This window comes from Condylura cristata, unplaced genomic scaffold, assembly GCF_000260355.1.
Source record: "Condylura cristata isolate star-nosed mole 26May11 unplaced genomic scaffold, ConCri1.0 scaffold00020, whole genome shotgun sequence".
Lineage (NCBI taxonomy): Eukaryota > Metazoa > Chordata > Mammalia > Eulipotyphla > Talpidae > Condylura > Condylura cristata.
This window is the reverse complement of record NW_004567121.1, coordinates 26,033,301-26,052,678: the sequence shown is the minus strand read 5'-3', so window position 1 is coordinate 26,052,678 and position 19,378 is coordinate 26,033,301. Positions and strand designations below refer to the sequence as shown.

Below are 19,378 nucleotides of genomic sequence, written 5' to 3'. Positions count from 1 at the left end.
GCCGCGGGGCGAAGACGAGAGCCCGAGGCGCGGCCGGCGGAGCTAGCGCGCAGCAGCCTGTGCTCGGCCGCGGCGAGGGCGGGGGAAGAAAAACACCCTGTTTCCTCTCGGGCCCCCACCGCGGATCATGTACCAGGACTATCCCGGGAACTTTGACACCTCGTCCCGGGGCAGCAGCGGCTCTCCTGCGCACGCCGAGTCCTACTCCAGCGGCGGCGGCGGCCAGCAGGTAGGTGCGGGGTCCCGGGTGCACCTGGCGGCGCGGGCGGACCCCCGCCAGGCGCTCACCTCCACGGCCTTTTTTTTTTTTTTTTTTTGCTTTCTTTTCCCTTTCTGGGCTTGGGGAGAAAATTCCTCCGGGTCGCCTTTGAGAGTTGCGGGTTTTCGTCTTGTGCTACCGTCCACCTTTCCCTTCCAGCCCCCACTTTTTTTTAAAAGCTGGAACGGGGTGTGGGGCTTGAAGCGCTGATCAACCCGTTTCTTCACACTACATCTTATCCAGGCTTCTGGAATCGCCGGTCCCCTACCTGGGAACCTGTTACCTCCGCTCTCAGGAACCGCCCGCCCCCCTCCCCCTGTCTCTCCGGGGTGTATGAGGAAATCTTTGCATCCACAGTTATTCCCGACATCCAGGCACCCTCTTCCTTCGGGAAAGCCGTCTCCCTCTCTTGCCCAGTTGTCTGAGTTAATTTCTCGAAGAGGCTGGGGTCTCGGAAGCGCGGCTGGACTCCTTCAAGTACTCGGAGGGAGCGGTGGGGTGCGCGCGGGAATCAGGTGCGAAGGTCGGGAAAGGAGGCGGCGCCTTGATTGGCCCGGGCGGCGCCGGTGTGCCCCGGCGGTCCAGCTCCTGTGAGGGTCGGAGCCGAGCAGGCGCGACCAGGAGAAAGGACGCCTTCAGGAAATGGGGGTACCTGGGGCAAGGACAACGCGTGCGGTGAGAAATGGGGGGGGGGGGTACAAGGAGCTCGCTTTGGCTCCTGGGTGGTTCTAGAGGCAGAAAAACAACTTGTTTCTAAAGCAGCCAGACTGGTTTGTACTGGAGGGATTGTGCGTGAGATCTGTGTGTCTATAAATACCAGAAAGGTACTGCTGGGGTGGTGGTGATGGTGGGGTGCCTGCCCTCCGCAGCAGCCCCACCCCCACCCCAAGCTTGTGAGGGAGCTGGCTTAATACACAAGGCCACTCCAACTGGAGCCACCATGGTCGGATCTGCGGAGTCAAGTTGGCTACAGAAAGAGTTGCTCTGGGGAGGCAGTGGCTTTGGGCCTCCAGAAGCAGGGGTGGGGGTGACCAGATCTGGAGAATAAATTGGAAACATCTTGAGATCTAAACAGGGAGCCCTATTCCGAAGTGATCTCCCATGCCTGGTGAGCCACCCCCCCCCCCCCCATGGCTGTCCGGAGTGTCTTTCCTCTGCCTCGGGTGGTGTCCCCTTGAGCACTGGCTGTAGAGTGCCTGGTCTGTGGAAAGAGGCGGCCAATGCACCCTCAAGAATGAGCACCACAGGGGCGAATTTTAAATTGGATCCTAAAAAGTATTTGATTTTGCTTGCTTTGGAGTCCCATAGGTGGTTTATATAGAATACAAGCATCCTCAGGTGATGGGAGGGGTCTGGGCAATACCCTGCCACTCACTCTCCAGTTCAACAAAAGCCAAAATGCCTCTTTCCTCCCCAGAGCAGGGAAGGGGTCTTCTGGCTGCAGGTCTGTTCCCCTCGCTGTCGCTGTCGTTTCTGCGGCAGTCATCATTGACATATTACAATCTCGCTGTCTGGCTTTGCTCAGACCCTGGATGGGAAGCCAGACCGGACATCAGTGCCCCGACTGAATAATCTGTGTCACTAGGGCTTTGAGCCCAGGATGTGAGCAGAGGCAATTCCCTGTTTTGGAAGAAAATCAGACAGGAAACCAGTGCTAGGAAGAAGGAAGAGAACTCAGTCCAGCAGGGTGTAATGGGGCCTCATTACTGAAGCAAAAAGCAGCTGTTGGCTAATTCCAAGCATGCTGTAACACATGAGGATTTTGCAATTAGTAATAACTAGTGCACGGGGTTCTCGAATATACGCCTGCCTGCCTGTTCAGCCCAGCAGCTTATGTGAGGCGCCTTGCAAACCAGAGCCATTGGCAAGGTAAAGCCACTTTGGACTTGTTCTCCAGCCTGTCTGCTCTTTGGGGGAGAGGGTGCCTGGAGCAGGGGAGAGGATTTTTCCATCATTCCTCCAACTTCAGCAAAGCCAACGTGTGGTCCTCAGGGCTGGTTTGAGAGGCTTTTGTTACTTTACATGGCTGTGCTATGACCCCACCCTATTGGAACCAGGCTCAAGGTAACTTTATTATATAGCAGATAAAAACATGTAATCACTTTATTTCTCTCAGCTTCCTTTAGAGTTAGGAAGGGCTTTCCTCCTTTATGGCATCAGTGAACCAAGTCCCGTAAGAGGGCTCTCTGGCCTTCCCTCTGGCAAATGGATATTATTTTTCTTCTGATCTCTTTGTTTGTGGGGTCTAATGTTCCTGATAACTTTGTTGCGATTTACTCAACCCACAACTTTCCTCTGTAGCCTCATAAAGCTTGACCTTAACACATGGCCATAAGTTCCAGTGACTAGGGTGAAGGGGGGCAGCCAACTCTTTGTTAAAACTTGGGTTCTTGTATATGGCAGGAACTTGAAGCATGAAAAATATTTCCTGTTCCAGTTACAGTTTTCATCTCAAAGATTGGTCATTGGTGATTTTGTTTTGTCAGAAATAGTTGCACACATCTCCCTCCTCCTGGCCTTTTCTTTTTGTTGTTATTGTTGTTTTCTCTCTGCTAACTTTCCTAGGAAAACACCTCCCAGATATATGCCCTGCTTGCCTGGCTCTTACGGTTTCAGAGCCTGAGCACATTACGCAATCCAGCCAGTTACACAAACATAGGTCATTTCATAACTTGTTTTCATCAGCTGGGCCCCCTTTTAATGAAAAAACAAAACAAAAACAAGACCCAGAACTTTTCCAAGGCTGCCATTTGTCTATTCCTCGGATAACTTAGGAAAATAAATCAAAGGGGAACAGTTCCTTTCCGGAATCACAGGATACCAGCCCAGCTCTCTTCTGCAACCACCCTTTCCCAAGACACACACACAGACACACACACACACACACACACACACAAAATTCCCCAGAGTGAACTTTTGCCAACTGTACCAGTCTGGGACATTCCTCACATCAAAGAAGTTTTACCAGAAATGACTGTGATTCCCAAATCAGCCCCAATCATACCTCTCTAGTGCCCCCTGCAGGGCATCCTTAGAACTATCTGGGGAATGTATTTTTCCAGCCCCAGAGTGTTGTTAACTTGGTTAGCCTTAGGAGTTCTTGGGTTTTTTTTTTTTCCTTTAATTCAAGACCAATAAAATACCATATATTTAACAGTAGTTAACTGGAAACTGCTTGGGTTTGAAATTGCAATTTTCTTTTTTTTTTTTTTTTGGATCTTGTTTTAAATAAAGCTTGGTTGAAAAAGGAGTGCTTTTTTCTTTCCCTATTTCCATGTCTGTCTGTTCATTAGGGCGCCAGCACAATGTCTTCACATTCCTAAGCCTTGTTTTCCTGATGGATCTGTCTGAGGACACTGGGAATTGTTTGGGGAGATGGTCTTCAGAATTGGTGAGAAGCTGGGAGGTGTGTATTAAGGGTGTAATGCTTTTTTATTTTAGTTTAGTTTTGCCTACAGATGTTGTAGATTAGGATCAAAGAAAATGTTATTCCAGGAATTTGTCTGTTCTGCTGAGCCTGCATGGTGGAAGGGAGCATCACTTTTTCATCAAAGTGAATGGGGTGAAGCAGTCATGGACAGTCTGAGGAGCAATGGAATCTTCTGAGCTAAGCCCCTGGGTGTCCTTCTCTAACTTTACTTCTGCCTGTCCTATGCAAGGGGCATGTAAAGCTGGGAGCTGTGCTTTCTTTCTACCTTAATACAAACACACTAGAACTTACATGTCCAAATCACTGTTGCCCCCTTCATAATTATTCCTCAAGGAGACCGAATACTTATTTGAGTGCCGTGGCTATTAATCAACTGGAAGGGTTTTACATGCCCTTCTTAGGGAACTGCCTTCAGCAAATTCTTTTGAAAATCCTTCCTGCTAACCTTTGTCTTTTGATGGCGAATTTGTAACTGGGAAATTATCAAAAGACCTAACGTAGAAGAAACCCAGTCTGACATAGGGCTCGGGTGCTCAGGCTGGCCCAAGGTGCAGTGCCGCTGAGCCCTGGTGTTCCCAGACCCAGGCCTGGGCAGCGGCCGCCCCCCAGCAGAGGCACATGAAAGCAGGCCCCTTTGCCATCTCTACCTCCCGTGTTGCACTTCTGCTAAACAGGAGTAAAGATACTGGCTTTGAGGATGAAGGAAGCTAATTTTCTGGTCTATTTGTTGAAAGAGAGGAAAAACATAGCATTATTATTTTGTGGGTTTGTCTCGTCCATGTTGAATGTGGTGTCTCTGGGTGGCCACAGCGTTTCAAAATGACAGCAGCTGCCCTGAGTTAGGCAAATATATCTGTTCCAAACCCCACTTGGTAACTCTATCCCTCTTCCACTCGCTGGATGGGAGGGGAAGATGTAAGATTTCTCGAGCTGGAGCTGTCCCCCGGCCCAGTTACCCTGTTACTTGACTCTGCTTTGGCCACGCCCCCAGCTGTGGTCTAGGGAAGATGAGTTGGTCAAGTCCTTCTCCTTGAGTGCAAAGGTGTCTGAGGACTGCTGGGGTCACAAAGGCGGTCCACAGAATAATGGGTGAATTCCCCTGGGGTCTGGTGTGGGGTTTCTGGCAAAAGAGCCTTGGGAGGGGAGAAGCTGGGGAACCTCACGGCAGAGAAAATGCCTTATAACCACTTCTTTTCCTTGCTTTTTCTTTTCTTCCCTACTCTTCCTCACGCTGGCAGTTGGGTGAAGGAGGATAGCATGGTTCTTTCAAGTGAACCTGGGAAAGAGGAGCAGCTACAGGTCTCCGGAGATATGTTTGTGTACCCCACACTTTGGGGAGAAACCATGAGTTACTAGCAACCACTGATTTCCATTGTGATAGGAATGAAAGGTCAAAGCGATGTCCAGTGCAAAATCTGTGAAGGCTGGTGCAGCACATAGGGAGTACAGAGCCTCTCTAGAGAGGCTTTGTAGAACACTCCACGTTCAGTAAGAAGAGAGGGCACTTGAGCCCAGCTGGACCGCAGCAGGGGCATTCTGGAAGCTGGAGGCAGCATTTTGCTCAAACGCGCCTCTTCCCCGAGTTAGCTTTCTGGGATGCCGGGATTCTCCTTTCCCATACTGGCAATCTTAAAAACGAAAAGAGTTCTTAAGAGAAAGAACTCAGTCCTTTCCCAGACACAGAATAGGTCACAGGTGTCCATGGGTTCCTGGCTTGAGTGCCCGGTGGCCCAGTTGAGGATCAGTCTGATGGAGGAAGGCATGGCTGAGGGATGGGCCAGGAAGCCCGGCCTGACTTCACCTCACCTGCCATTTCTGCCCAGCTCAGGAGTCTCTGGGATAGCCTTGCCTATCCATGGCTGCAGGAACCGGGAAGCCAAGCCCTTCTTTCAAAACCCTTCTGTCAAATGTCACGGTCATGGTGCCCATCAGCGCAGCCAAAGCCGTGCTGTGGAGTTCACAAAGGTCATTTTCCCAAATGAGAACTGCTAGGCCTCTGGGACTGCTCTGACCTGACGAAGTTGTGTGGCCCAGGCTGAAGGAGACCCTGCTGCCCAGAGATTTTAGCGGGGCTGGGGAGGGCTCAGGCTTCGGCCTTGGGGGCTAGAGATCCAAGCGGATGAGCTCGAGCTCATCCCCTTGATTTCTTGGGTCAGAGGAGTACCCCACTTCTGGTGCTTTGCCTTCCTATTTCCTGTCTCTCTACTTTTCACCCCTACCTGAGCACTGGAGATGAGACCGCTGCTATAGGGCAGGGGCCGCCAAGCCCTGACCAGGCCTTTTGTAAATGAAGTGTAATAGGACGCAGCCACGCCCATTTGCTTACACACTGTCTGACTCCTTGCTACAGTGGCGAGTGGAGCAGTTGCGACAGAGACGGAGATCATGGCCCGCAAAACCTACGGCATTTACTATCTGGTCTTTTATAGCAAAAGTTTGCCAAAGCCCTCAGGGTCGCTCTTGCCCGCACCGACAGATGGCACAGTTAAATAAAGCACTAGGGGCTTTGCCAGCTCGAAGCCATCAACACCCTGCATCCTCAGGCTGGTCCTCAGAGGGGAGCTCCTAAGAGGAGGGGCTGCAGAGCTGGGGGCAGAAGGGCCCCCTCCCCGCAGAACACGCCCCCTGCCAGCCACTCAGGGGCCAGTGTGCCCTCATAGCCACAGCTGGGAAGCCCGTCTCAGTTTCTGTCCCATGTTAACCGGCTCATGGAGAACCGTGATGTATCCCCAGTGTGACAGCTCACTGAGTCTGGGTCTGCGGCTGTAGAAGAATGCCAAGCCAACTTCTGGGGCTCCAGACCCCTACTCCAAGGTCACTCTCTGACTGATCCCTTTGAAGTTGCTGCTGCCAGCTCCCACTTAAACTTTCCTGTGTGTCTCCCCTTGGAGACAAAAGCCTCCATTACCAGAGCCCAGCCCCCTCGGATGAGCATTGTTTTCCTGCAGTCCAGGGCGAGTGTTACCCAGAATGCTTTACCTCTCTCGGAAACACTTGTACCCGAGTTCAGAGGCGGTCATTACCTACTGCCTTGTTTTTATTGCCGTCTTGTTTTGTCTAGACCAGGCCATTGCTGCAAGGAATCTGGCTGGTGGCCGGGCGCCCTTGCTGTAGGCCTGGCTTCCCAGAGCAAGGGAGCGAGCCCCAAGGCCTGCGAAGGCAGTCTGGCGCCGTTCTTCAGGGGTCTTCGTCCCCAAGCTGGACTTGGCTTGCTCGCTTCCTCCCCAAGCCTGACACAGGAGCTCTTTTGTTTGTTGGGACCAGGAGTGAATTTCCTGGGTGCTTTCCTAAGAGGGAAGATGGTGGGTTTGCTTTCTGAGGTGCATGTTAAGTCATGTTAAGTCATCACTCAGGGTGCTGAGTGCCCTTTGGCTCCAGAGCCTGACTTGGGAGGAGACATGGAATAAAATATTGGGGGCTTCCCAGAGCTGGGACGCCAACGAGTCTCCCCAGCGCCCTCCTGGGCAGAGTCCACGGAACTCGCAAGGATACCGCTGGCGGCCGTGGCCACAACACAGGCGACAGGGCCACCCCTCACTTGTCCGGAGCATCGCTCCTCCACCCCTGCCGCACCTTAGAATCTCCTTGGGCGGGTTTTTAAAATCTCTTATCGGAACCCTACTCCAAACTAATTATTTCAGAACGCTAATGGTGAGGCTCCCTCCAACCTTGTTGTTTTAAAAGGTCCTCCGAATGTTCTAATGCACAGCCAGGGTTGGGAACATGGGTGTGCTTTTATAGCCTGTGATTACAAGTAGCTACTTATTTAATCATCATGGCATTGCAGTGAGTTTGGTGTCTGTGTTCCCCCTGACAGACAGGGAAACTGAGACCGCAGCGAGTGGCCACGCGCTGAGCCAGGGCTCTCGGGGCCTGGTTCCAGGCGGCTCAGGTGCCTGGCCCCACCCAGCCGCAGCACCCCAAGGGAGGCCTGGCTGCTGGAGCCTCAGTGCTTCTGTACTCAGCCACACCCACACCTTCTCGGCGCTGGGCCGCCTCAACCCAGCCCTGGCTGTCTGTCGCTTCTCCCTGAAGGTCGTTTTCCACGTGGACCTTTCTGGCCATGCCCCCCCCCCAATCCCCCCATAGACCTCCTGCTTTACGGTCAGCTCTGATGAAAAGCCCAGTGGTCTTTGCCTTCAGGGAAACTCAGAGTCTCCTGCCCTGGGTAGTGCTCCTTCTGGAACAGAACCCCAGAATCTATGGCATGGGGTATTGCTCTTTCTGGACCCCACAGTCCCTTGCATGGGGTATTGCTCCTTCTGGATGCCCAGAATCCCTGGCACTGAGCAGCTCTCTTCAGTGAATGCCTTTGGCCTGGGGCAGTCTGGGAGGTGAGGTAGCCACTTCCTACCACCCAGACTGGGGTCAGGAGCTGGGAGGGGAGTGGGAGACTCAGGCCCCAGCTCCCCCTGGCCTCAGAGAGGTACTCTGAACTTCACTGTCTTAGAACAGCGGGGACCCCCATGCTGCTGCCACGGGCAGAGACGGGTGGTGGCAGCTGCCATCGCCCGCTGCCAGTACTCGTCAGCCTGACTGGTCTTGTGGTTGCCTGAGCACAGGGGGATACAAGAGCGTCCTTGCCAGTGAAGTGGGATTTCCTTTGGCACAGACATGGGGCCTCCCCAGTGAGAGAAACTTTCTGCAGGCATCCTTGATGGAGGTCACCTGGGGCTCCAAGGGCGAAGCAGGAGGACAGGAGCACCTGGCTGGGTTTCGGGGAAGCAGGGGCCAGCCAGGGGCGCGGGTGGGCGCGGGGGGGTCCTGGCAGCCAGCCTCTGTCAGCCGCCTGGGTCGAGCCTGACCTCACTGCTCATTAGCCGTGCGGCCTTGGGGAAGTTACTTGATCTCTCTGAGCCTAAGTGTCTCCCTCCAGAAGGGAGATAATGGCGGTTCTTACCTCACAGGGAGACTTAATGAGATAATCTAGGTAAAACACGGTCCTGTCATTTAGTAAGAGTCCGGTCAGTGTCAGCTATTATTGTCGTTGCCATTTCGCCCAGCAGGTTAGGGAAGGGAGGGTTTGATGAACTTTTTCTATTTCGTGAAAGCATCTGAGGATGTAGCTCCACCCGGCGGCCCCCTTTGGGGGAGGACTTTCCCCTGAATCTTCTCCCGCCTCTTCTGAAGGCCACCTGCTGTGGCTCGCAGCTCGTTTTAGCTTTTTGTGCTGCATCATCATCTTGTGTTTTACATCGGATGCTTCTTGGGGCGAGCGCCAGAGAGCTCACAGCAGGCCTGGGCGGCAGTGAAGAGGCAGCTCGGGCCGAGCAGCAGCACAGGGACATTCGTGGGCAGGTGGAGAGACGCCCTGTCTGTGCCCAGCAAGACGGGGGGTGAGGGGCCAGGACGAGGGCAAGGACAGTCTGGGGACACCTTTCCAGGGACTTGGGCTCGCCTTGGGGTGCCCCGACCCCCATCATGAGCTTGTTGGTGCGGGAACAACAGCAGCGGGTTCTTCGCTTCCTGGCCATCTCCGATCCTCCAGGCTGCGGTGGGCAGGTCTCCTCCAGGAGGGGATTTGCCGGGAGTCCTCCCTGGGGAGGGACGGGCAAGTGACGAGGCTGGACAGGCCCACGTGTGTGGCTGCCTGCCGACCTGGCTGACCGGAGTGTGAGGAACGGGGAGCCCCACCTGTCTGAGGAGTCATTTGGGACGTGACTGCGTCCTCCTGGGGCACCCGAGGTCGAGTCCAGGGCCTCTGGCAGGGAATACATTCTGTGATAAGAGGCCCTGGGAAGAGCTCAGACCCCTCCTAATTCCCGAATGTGCAGGGCTTGCCCGGGGAGAGCTCCCCTGGTACCCTGCCCTAGCCCGCCCCCTGGCCCTGACCCTGCTTTCTGCTGCTTATCTCAACTCTTCTCGGGATTTATCGGCTCAGTCTGATTTTTCCCTTGTTGCAGAAATTCCGGGTAGATATGCCTGGCTCAGGCAGCGCCTTCATCCCCACCATCAACGCCATCACGACCAGCCAGGACCTCCAGTGGATGGTGCAGCCCACCGTCATCACCTCCATGTCCAACCCGTACCCCCGCTCGCACCCCTACAGCCCGCTGCCGGGGCTGGGGTCTGTCCCTGGGCACATGCCCCTGCCGAGACCTGGCGTGATCAAGACCATCGGCACCACTGTGGGCCGCAGGAGGCGAGACGAGCAGGTACGTGCGGCCCAGCCCAGCAGCCAGGAGCCGTGTGGGAGGCTTTTGGGATGGTGAGGTGGGCGGTTTCGTGTGGACCGGGAGGGAGCAGGTCGGGGTTCTTGGATGCTGGGAAGGGGTGCGCACAAGGGGGCCCGGAGCCCAAGACCACCATCACAAGCAGAGAGGAGACCGAGGTGCCCTGGCTGTGCCCCCGTGCCATGTCCCTTTGAGTCTTTGAGTGTCCGTGTCCTTGGCTGTGAAATGGGGAGGATGGACCTGCAGGGGGGCAGCCAGGACTTGTTGCTGCTCCGGGGAGTGGGCGGGAAGGCATGTCCAGGTGTCCTAGCAAACGGAAGCACTGCTGGGACCTGCCAGTGGTGTCCTTCCCTGACCTCACGGTGGCTGGGAGCTGCCTGGGATCCGCGTTCAGTTGTCGCCCAGCATCTGGGGCAGAGGAGACGCTCCCCAGACCAGAAGCGTCCCCGTCCAGGCTGGCACGGCCCCCGGCACTCTCGCTGCGCCTGGTGCCCAGGCCCCCGGCTCTCGAGAAGCCCATGGCGAGTGTCAAATGCACGTTCAGAAGTGCAGCTGCTCTCGGCCTCTGCCTGGAGGAAGTCAGGCGGTCGACACCTGCCCTTTATCCTCAAGGGGCTCAGCTCTGAGGAGCGGTCAGTCTGACCAGGGAGGGACGTCAGAAACTGTAGCTTTGGAAGCAGCTCCAACCCCATATTCAGAAGGCCCCTTGTCTGTGTCATCAGCAAGGGAGGGAAGCTGTCAGCCCCAGTTCCAGGAGAGAAGTCACAGAGGTGCCTGATTCCAGAGCAGGGGCTGGATCGTCCAAGGGCCCCACGTGTCTCCCTTTGCCAGAGACATAACCGAGGCCCAGGTTCCTCCGCCCGAGGCCTTCCAAGAAGCAGCAAAGGCCAAGCCCCTGGCCAACGTGCGGCGCCCGGCTGTGCAGCGCCTCAGGGGATGGCACTAGTGGTCTCCCAAGCAGCACGGGCCCAGTTGCCAGCACTCGCCCTGCCCCCACCTGCTGCCCCAGCTCCACACCGTTGCAACCTGAGGACCCCTCGAGCACGCACCCCGTTGTATAATCTTACCCAGGCCAGTCGTCCCCGGGAGGCTTAGAATGAACAGAGTCCCTGCTCTTGGCACCTGGCAGCGTTGGCCGGAGCCTGATCCCCTGAGGACCAAGCTGGGCCTGGTGTCCACCACGTGTTGGTTTGTTCTTTCTGTGGCACAGAAATAACTTTGAGAACATGGGGAGGTGTGTGGAACAGACAGGATGCTAGGTTCTGCCTGCTGCCGCTGCCAGGACACTCTGTGCAAATATGCTTCCTCGGGGAGCCCAGCCTGCCATGTCTTACAGTCACCAATGGCTGGACGCTCCCTGTGTGAGTGTCCCCCGTGTGGGAGGCAGGCATTTCACGGCCTCTTTGGGGCTAGCAGGACACCACAAGACGGGAGGCACTCTCTTCATTCTGTTCTGGGCCTGACCCGCTGCCAATTGAGACGTTTATATCCGGAAGAGACTCTAGAGACCAGCTTTTCAGATTTTCCCTCTGCGCCCACTTTCCAGATGAGGAAACTGAGGCCCAGAAGGAGAGGGGCTCAGTCCTGGGCCCCACAGTGAGCGAGGAGCAGGACCAGGACTGGAATCCACCTCCTTTGACCTTCAGCCCTGTGATTTTCCCACCACAGCACCACAGAGGCGTGCCCCAGGACAGTCTGTCTGGAGAGTTTCCTTCCCTTTTTGGGAGGGAGGGGGGAGAGAACCAGGAGCATTTCCCCAGGTCAATGAGGAGTTGGGAGTGGAGGGGTCTGGGTGCCGGCTGTGCACACCCTGGCTCTAGGTGCTGGTCCTAGTTCTTCTCTCTGAGGAGCCTGATCCCTGGGGCCAGCCTGGGGCCTCACTGTTCACCTGAGCTGGCAGGAGGTTCGAGGCAGTCCTGGGGAGTAGGGCATGGGGGACGCGGCTTGGGGCTGGGCGCTGGGACACGGACGCACCCGGCTGAGGCCCTGTTGACGTCCCCACTCCTGAACACTGCGTGCCCACAGCTCCCACACCTGAGTGGAAGGGGAAGGGGCTTCTAGACCAGCTGAGAGGCCACAAGTTGTCCAGAGACAGCCAGAAGGGAAGGGAGGCCAAGGTGGACCGAGACTACCTCTGACATTCCTGCCGCAATGTGAGGGGCTAGCTGGACATCAGAGGGCTCTGGCAGCCCTTTCACAGGGAGGGGCCCTGAATCCAGGCTCCCCACAGGGCCCTCAGGCTCCCTGGGAAACTGTTGGGCTCAGGTGGATGCAGCTTTCACAGCAGCCTGTGTGCAGGGCCTCAGCTGGGCAGCCCCCCCCCCCCCCCACGCAGAGCAAGGCGCCGGGCCTGCGCGCCTGTGTTTCCAGGCCATTTGGGTCATCAGGACTCAGAAAAAGCGTCAGGGAGGAGGCCTGCATTGCTCCTTCTTCTCAGTGACACTTTCTAGTGTCACAGGGCACAGGGACTCTGTGGAAGGCTGTTTCACGAAAGGGAAATCTGAGGCATGGGAGACTCAGAAGGTTCGGGTGTTTGTCCAGGGCCACCTAGAAGCATCATATTGTTGGCTCCAGATGCCTCTTAGAAGAGAGGATGGGGGCTCTGGTTGTCTGGGGAGACAGAATTCTAGAGGCTGAGAGTGGGCTTGAGCAGGGAAGGGGCGCCGGAACTCACATGTGGCAATCCAAGAGCCTTCTGGAGGGGTCGTCCCCTGATGAGACATAGGAGAGAGGAACTGGCGTAGTGGGAGCTGGGCCTGGTGCTTTGTCCCAGTGAGGCTGGAACAGTGGGGGAGAAAGAGGTTCCCCAGGCGGAGCCAAACCTGCCAGAGCTGGGCACAGCCGAGGCCTGGGAGGCGGGAAGCCGAGGTCCCCAGTGTCCCCAGCCTGCCAGGCCTGCCGCCTCCCATCAGGCCCACCCTTAACGGTTGGAGGAGAAGCTGAAAGTCTAGGTGACGCAAGGGGCTCTCTGCTCGAGCGGCGCGATGCCTCAGACCGTGCTCAGCCCGCAGAGTCGAGGGCACACTTTGATGCGGTGTTTGGAGACGTACAGGAAGGGCCACAGTGTCACTCAGTGTGACAGACTCATTGTCCTTTCTGAGGCTCTGGCTGGAGACTGACGTGGGAGTCGGGGGAGTGGCTGCAATAGTCTCCTGTGGGGTACTTCTCTGCCACCCCCAGAAGCGGCTCTGCCTTGCCCCCATGTGTCCCTGGGACCAGCCCCTGCCTGGTGTGAGCCAGCCCTTTGCCTCAGCACTCGCTAAGTGGGTGCCATCTCCTGCTGATTTCCATCGAGATTGCTCCCTGCCTGGCCCCACAGCGGGTCCTGGTGTCCCCTCTGTCTGGGAGGGGCGTTGGGGTCACGACCGGGAAGGGCCCTACGTGAACAGCCTCAGAGGGGCTGCGTCCTGCTCTGGGCATGAGCCACGGGCCCTGGCCAGGTGGTGAGCCCTGTGGGGGCCGGCAGCTTTGTTGCATTCGTGGCTCAGTCTCGACCCCTTGGGAGGTGTCCGGCTCAGAGGAGGCGTCTGTTTGTGGAGTGAGTGGAAGTGGGGGGGCAGCGGGACTGGATGTGCCCGAGGGCTCCTCCACTTTAGCTCCCAGCCTAGCACTGTGCCAGGTACACTGGGGTGGTGGGTCTGGGGCTGGACTGTGAGCAGCTGGTGCTCGAGGCTGGCAGAGGCTGTCGGGAGTGGGGAGGCACCCTTGGTTTCCCTCTGGCAGTGGACGTTCCCCCGCTGGGTGGTTCTCGCTCTGAGCCCAGCCGCTCACCCAAATGGGAATAATGAGGCTTGCCGAGCAGGCAGCGTGAGGGGCGGTAATTACCCAGGTTCCACGAAGCTGCTTGGCTGGGTGGGGCTGGGCCTGCTGGCCGCCTGGCCTCCCTGGGGGAAGCAGCCCCCCTCAGGTCTCTGGCCTTGGCTCTGAATCCGGGCTGACGTGCACAGGCAGCTGTCGTGCCCGAGACTGGTGAGCCCCTTCAAGCAGGGGACACCCCCTTCTAGGACGGGGTGAGCGCTGTTCTGGGACAGCCGAGCCTGGCCACACGCCTCTTGCTTCCATGTGTAGTCTCTGAAGGGCTCCTCACTCTCCTTCAAATGCAGTTGGGGAAAAAAACAAAGCTGGGAAAGTATCCACCCCACCTAATGGTGCTCTTCCCCTGGCTCCTAGCTGTCTCCTGAAGAGGAGGAGAAGCGTCGGATCCGGAGGGAGAGGAACAAGCTGGCTGCAGCCAAGTGCCGGAACCGACGCAGGGAGCTGACGGAGAAGCTGCAGGCGGTGAGGAGCTGCGGGGGGCGGGAGCACTTTGTGGGTCGGAAAAGAGGCTGAGGGCTCGGGCCCCCCTCTCCAGGCCTGGCTCCTGGCGGCCTATACCTGGGTTCATAGGACAGAAACGGTCTTTCCTCCAAGCACTTGGGTAGCATCATGACAGATGCAGGGTCAGAGTCAACCTTTGGCTCCAGCCCGGCTCCAGAAGAGAGGCCCAGACAGCCTCCAGGGCCAGCACCTCTCACCCAGTGCCCGAGCGTTCCCTGCTCCTGGCAGGGCCCAGGGCAGGCCCAGACCTGCACCCACCAAGCTGCCAGCCACCCCTAGGTCTACCTCCAGCAAGGATGGTCTCGCGTCGCTCAAGCAACCTAGTTTGGGCAGAGAGGGAGACCTGCACACTCCTTCGTCTCTGCAGGGTCTTGATGCTCTCTGGGCCCTGGTGGAAATGGGTCACGTGCCTACTGAACTGTGTTATCTTGGGGCTCTGCCATATCCTTCACAGGCAGGAGGGTTCCCCATTTCTGCCCCGTGAGTCACTCTCCCACACCTGGGGGCCAGGGCCCAGCCCCGCCCTTCCCTCTCAAAAGCTTGACTTGACCTATGTCACGTAACTCCCTCCCGGGCCCGTGGGGAGGACCATGTGCTACGTGGAGGAGGCCCAGAGCCTGGCCTGGTGTCCCAGCTAGAGTGTTTTCAGAGTGAGGAAATGGGGAGCCTGCCAGTGGTTCTTACAAACACCAGCCAGGACAGGGCCCTGGAAGTCCGCCGCTCACCTCGCACACCCCCTTCCTCTGCTTAGTCCTCCAGGTCACGCCTGCTGCTTCAGCTGCCCTTTGCCTGCCTGGGGCCTCACTCTCGGGCACTGATAGCACATGGCACGGATTCAGAGACGCCCGTAGTAACACCTAGGAAGCTGCCGCTGGGGTCCCCAGTGTCAGGCCCCACGGGGGAGTCCCTCCAGGAGACCCCTCCTCACTGGGCCAACCTCCAGGCCCCAGAGCCGCCCTGCCCGGCCAGGCCTTCCACCGCCCCGCCAGGAGCCTCACACCGGCCCCCGCCCCGCCCCGCCCCCGGCCCCTGAGCCACATCCTCCACAGGAAACCTCTTATAAGCTCATGACGTTCATCAGACCCTTGAGACAGATGGAAACTTTTTTTCACTCCGGAATACTCTGTCCTCGGCTCAGTGATGCTCTGGCCCGGATCCTGTATCATCTCCTTCCTGAACAGGAATCTGTGAGGGAGAGGGCGAGTGGAGGGGTGGCCAGTGACCCCCCTGACTGTCTCCCCTATGGCCGGCTGCTTTGGCTTTCCATGACGGGAGGGCTGAGCCCGGCAGTGACTGTGCCGTCCTCACATCAGCGTCCTCAGCTGCGAGACCAGGTGCTGAGAGGAATGTGCTCCCTGGGCCCTGGGGCAGCTCTAGGAATTAGAGCAAAAAGGGGAAGAAGGGCTGAGATGTCCCCCTGGGGGTCACTGAGCGCTGACTGTAAGCCAGCCCCTGTGTTGGGCTGTGGATGCTGGAAATTTCCACTGTCATGCGGTGCAGAGTTGAGTGTGTCCACAGGTGGGCCAAATGGATCGAAGAGGTCAGGGAGAGGAGTGGAACTGTGGGCTCCTTTCCTCCCCACCCACTCCCTGCCTCAGCAGGGAGCCTGGTTGTATACGCTGTGGTCCTGTCTGGGCTGCCTCACCTCTGGCTCTGTGACTGTGCAAATGACTGAGCCTCTCTGGACCTCAGTTTCCTTTTCTGCAAAATGGGCTCATGATAGTAGCTGCTTCAAAAAACTGCTGGAGGATTGAATGAGACAACACTCTGGGATGCTTGCCAAAGCACCCTGTGCAAAGCGAGCACCTGCCCGTGCGACGAGGTTGTGCTGTCAGCTTGCCTCCGAGCTGGTTTTCTTCCCTTCGCAGTCTGGAGCCTCCTCGTGACTCCAACCGTGTGGTCTGTGGCCGGGTGTGTGAAACAGCCATTTCCCCGTCGCTTGTCTGAGGACATGGCTGGTTTTCCCTTTCTCTCCTGGATTTCAGTGCCCCCACCCCTGCACCCAGCAGGTCCCTGGCAGGTGGCTGTCCCTAATGTACCTCTCTTCCCCCCGCAGGAGACGGAGGAGCTAGAGGAGGAGAAGTCAGGCTTGCAGAAGGAGATTGCGGAGCTGCAGAAGGAGAAGGAGAAGCTGGAGTTCATGCTGGTGGCTCACGGGCCAGTGTGCAAGATCAGCCCGGAGGAGCGCCGATCGCCCCCTGCCCCAGGGCTGCAGCCCCTGCGCGGTGCGGGTGGTGGCGTGGGTGCCGTGGTGGTGAAACAGGAGCCCCCCGAAGAGGACAGCCCCTCGTCCTCGTCAGCGGGGCTGGACAAGGCCCAGCGCTCCGTCATCAAGCCCATCAACATCGCTGGGGGCTTCTACGGAGGGGAGGAGCCTCTGCACACCCCCATCGTGGTGACCTCCACACCTGCCATCACTCCGGGCACCTCGAACCTCGTCTTCACCTACCCCAGCGTCCTGGAACAGGAGTCGCCCGCGTCACCCTCGGAGTCCTGCTCCAAGGCGCATCGCAGAAGCAGTAGCAGTGGGGACCAGTCGTCAGACTCCTTGAACTCCCCTACTCTGCTGGCGCTGTAACCCACCCCCGGGGGCCCTCATCACGGCCTCCTTCCCAGGGACCAGCTCCTTCAAGAGCCCCAGGCCGCGCGGGCACGAGGGGGACCCTGCCTGGGAGCTTCCTGGCTCTGGGGAGGCCCGGGGGACTCGGTGGTGAGGCGTTGGAGGACTCGGACCATCTCTGGGGAGTCCGGGAGCTCTTCCCTCGTCCATCTTGCAAAGCAGATCCTGTTTCTTGAAAAGCCTTGGAGAACTTGGTTGGCGGACTCGGGCATCTCTCTGGCTTCCGAAGAGCCTGAAGCTGGCGTGGACCGCTCCTGTCCCTGTGTGACGCTGTGTCTCTGGAGTGATGGTGTCCCCCCCCACCCGCCCCACCAAGCATGCTCAGTGCCTTTTGGTTTCACCTTCCCTCTATTTGCCCCTTCCTTCCCCAAGTGTCAATTTCACTTCCTCTTGGTTTTTATCAAATTTGCCATGACATTTCATCTGGGTGGTCTGAATATTAAAGCTCTTCATTTCTGGAGATGGGGCAGCAGGTGACTTTTCTGCCAAGGGCTGACTTGTACGGAAGGGGTTAGTCGATGTGCAACCCAGACCCTTCCCTCCCTGGTGCTCCCTGGCCCACCACCATCTCCAGAACCAGCTGCAGGGCTCCCTGAGCTCTACAGGAGAGGCCGCCGCCACTGGAAGGCTCGGAGGACCCTTCCTCCCCATCCTTGGAGACGGCGCTTGGCGGAGCTGCTTGGCCAGAAGACAGGGTGTGAGTGAGACAGCCGGGCACAGGTTGGGTCTGCCAAACGCCTAATTACCAGGCCAGGAATAGTGCCAACAAAGCCACATGGGTGTCCAGCCAGCTCCCCTCCACCCGGTGTCTCGAGGAGGACGTCTCCTGTAATTACTGCCTCGCCATTCGGCCCCTGGACCCTTCTCTTCAGGCTGGGGAGGCGTCCCGCCCTGGGAACCACACATCACTCAACCTCCCTGTGGCTCGGCTCTGCCCTTTCCTCATCCCGGCTCTCTCGGGGTGACGCCACCCACGGAGATTTAATGAGCTTGGGCCTGGACCCTCCCCAGATTGCTGCCAGGCGGCCCCTCCCCAAGCCTGAAGCAGCCTTTGCTATGGATACAGAGCCAGGGAGGGAGGAGGAGCAAGCAGTTGGAGTGGATGTCACTCGGGCAGCCTGGTACCTGGCTGCTGCTGGGCCTCGTGGCCATCTGTGCCTGATGGATAGGTGCTTTCTCCTGTATGCTTCCCCATCCCTCACCCCAGCATGCTCCTCTGTCCATCGCCAGCCAGCTGTGAGCAGCTGGCCGGGAGCTGTTGGTGGGACTGGGGCTCAGCGGCCATCCCTGGGGGCTGCTGAAATCAGAGATGAGCTGTGTTGCTTCCCACGGGGTGGGGGGGTGCAGCTGGGGGCGAGGCCTGCAGGCGTAGCCTAGCATAGCTCGGCATGGGCCTTCCACCCCGCTTGGCCCTTTGCTCCCCAGGGTGCTGCCCTTCTGCCGTGGTCTCTGCTGGGCTCGAGCCCCGAGGATGCCCCACTCTTGTGGTTCGGCTCTAGAGACCATTGCAGGAGCTTGGAAAAGTCTTGATGTTGTTTCGATCAAAACGGGGTCAGAGGGTGCTTCCTTTCAAAGTCAGATGTCTTTGCTTTTCTGTTCTCCCCTTCATGGCCTCCCACACTGGCCATTGTTTAGTGTCCGTTACTCACTTGCCATGCACTGGACACAGTGAGTGGGACGTGAGAGGCTTACGCCTCATGACCCACTGTGACTGGAAGTGACGTGCGCCAGGACGGATCACACAGAGAGGAGAATTGAGAGAACAAGGATTTTATGCAGAAATACTCCACAAATGTTATTTCCCACATTCCTTGCATGTGACGCTGCCTTCCTGATAAGATTGGGCAATTGGATTTCTGGCTTCAGGTTAGTGAAGGAACCACTAGGTCAGCCAGGAGTAGCAGGCAATGGGCAAAGACAACCAGAGTGCACTCAGCTCTGAAGGCTTTTCCTCTCCAGTGGTCTTGGGCCAGCTGGGAGCTCTTGGCTTCTTGCTGCATATGTCTTCAGTGAAGCTGCTTTCTGGTGTTTTACTTCTAAAAGCTTCTCCACACCCCTTTGCACAGCACTGGTCCCAAGGCAGGTCACAGTCTGGCCTGGGGCCAGACTGGATGTTCCGGGACAGTTTGCTTTTGGTTGAGACTTCAGACTCTTGGTTTGGGGACCAGCAGAAGGCAGAAGCCTGGCTGCCGTGTGGGACTTCAGCGGCCCCCAGGGCCCGCCTTCCCATCTGGCCCCTCAGGCTTTGCTGTAGAGCGTGCTTTGGCTTTCCCAAAGCCAGGGGATATTCGGTGAAGGCTCTCAAGTCAAGAGCATATCTTCGGTTCCTTCCCCCGGCTTGGCATTCCCCTGCCCCTTACATGTCCTTTGCTCCAGAATCACCAGACACTGGGCCCGCCACCAGCACCACCTCTTCCCTGGCTCCAGTTAAGGGGCAGCTTCAGGGGGTGCCCCTGTGTCCCCGACCGAGGGGCAGCTGGTGTGGACTCTATTTGGGCTGGGACGGCAGCGGGCACTCCTTCACAGGCGAGTGTGAAACAAGAGGTCTTGGCCACTGGGCTGGGCTCCCTGGGGACCGT

At 57.6% G+C, this 19,378-nt stretch overlaps 1 protein-coding gene across 1 annotated transcript; it reads left to right on the top strand.

Moving 5' to 3' along the window:
- The first annotated feature begins 6 nt into the window (after positions 1-6).
- On the top strand, positions 7-17,259 carry FOSL2 (FOS-like antigen 2). The gene is made up of 4 exons (XM_004686333.2): positions 7-229; positions 9,593-9,844; positions 14,033-14,140; positions 16,236-17,259. The coding sequence occupies exons 1-4, from the start codon at positions 128-130 to the stop codon at positions 16,755-16,757; spliced, it is 984 nt and encodes a 327-aa protein (XP_004686390.1). The 5' UTR covers positions 7-127; the 3' UTR covers positions 16,758-17,259.
- Positions 17,260-19,378: the final 2,119 nt, after the last annotated feature.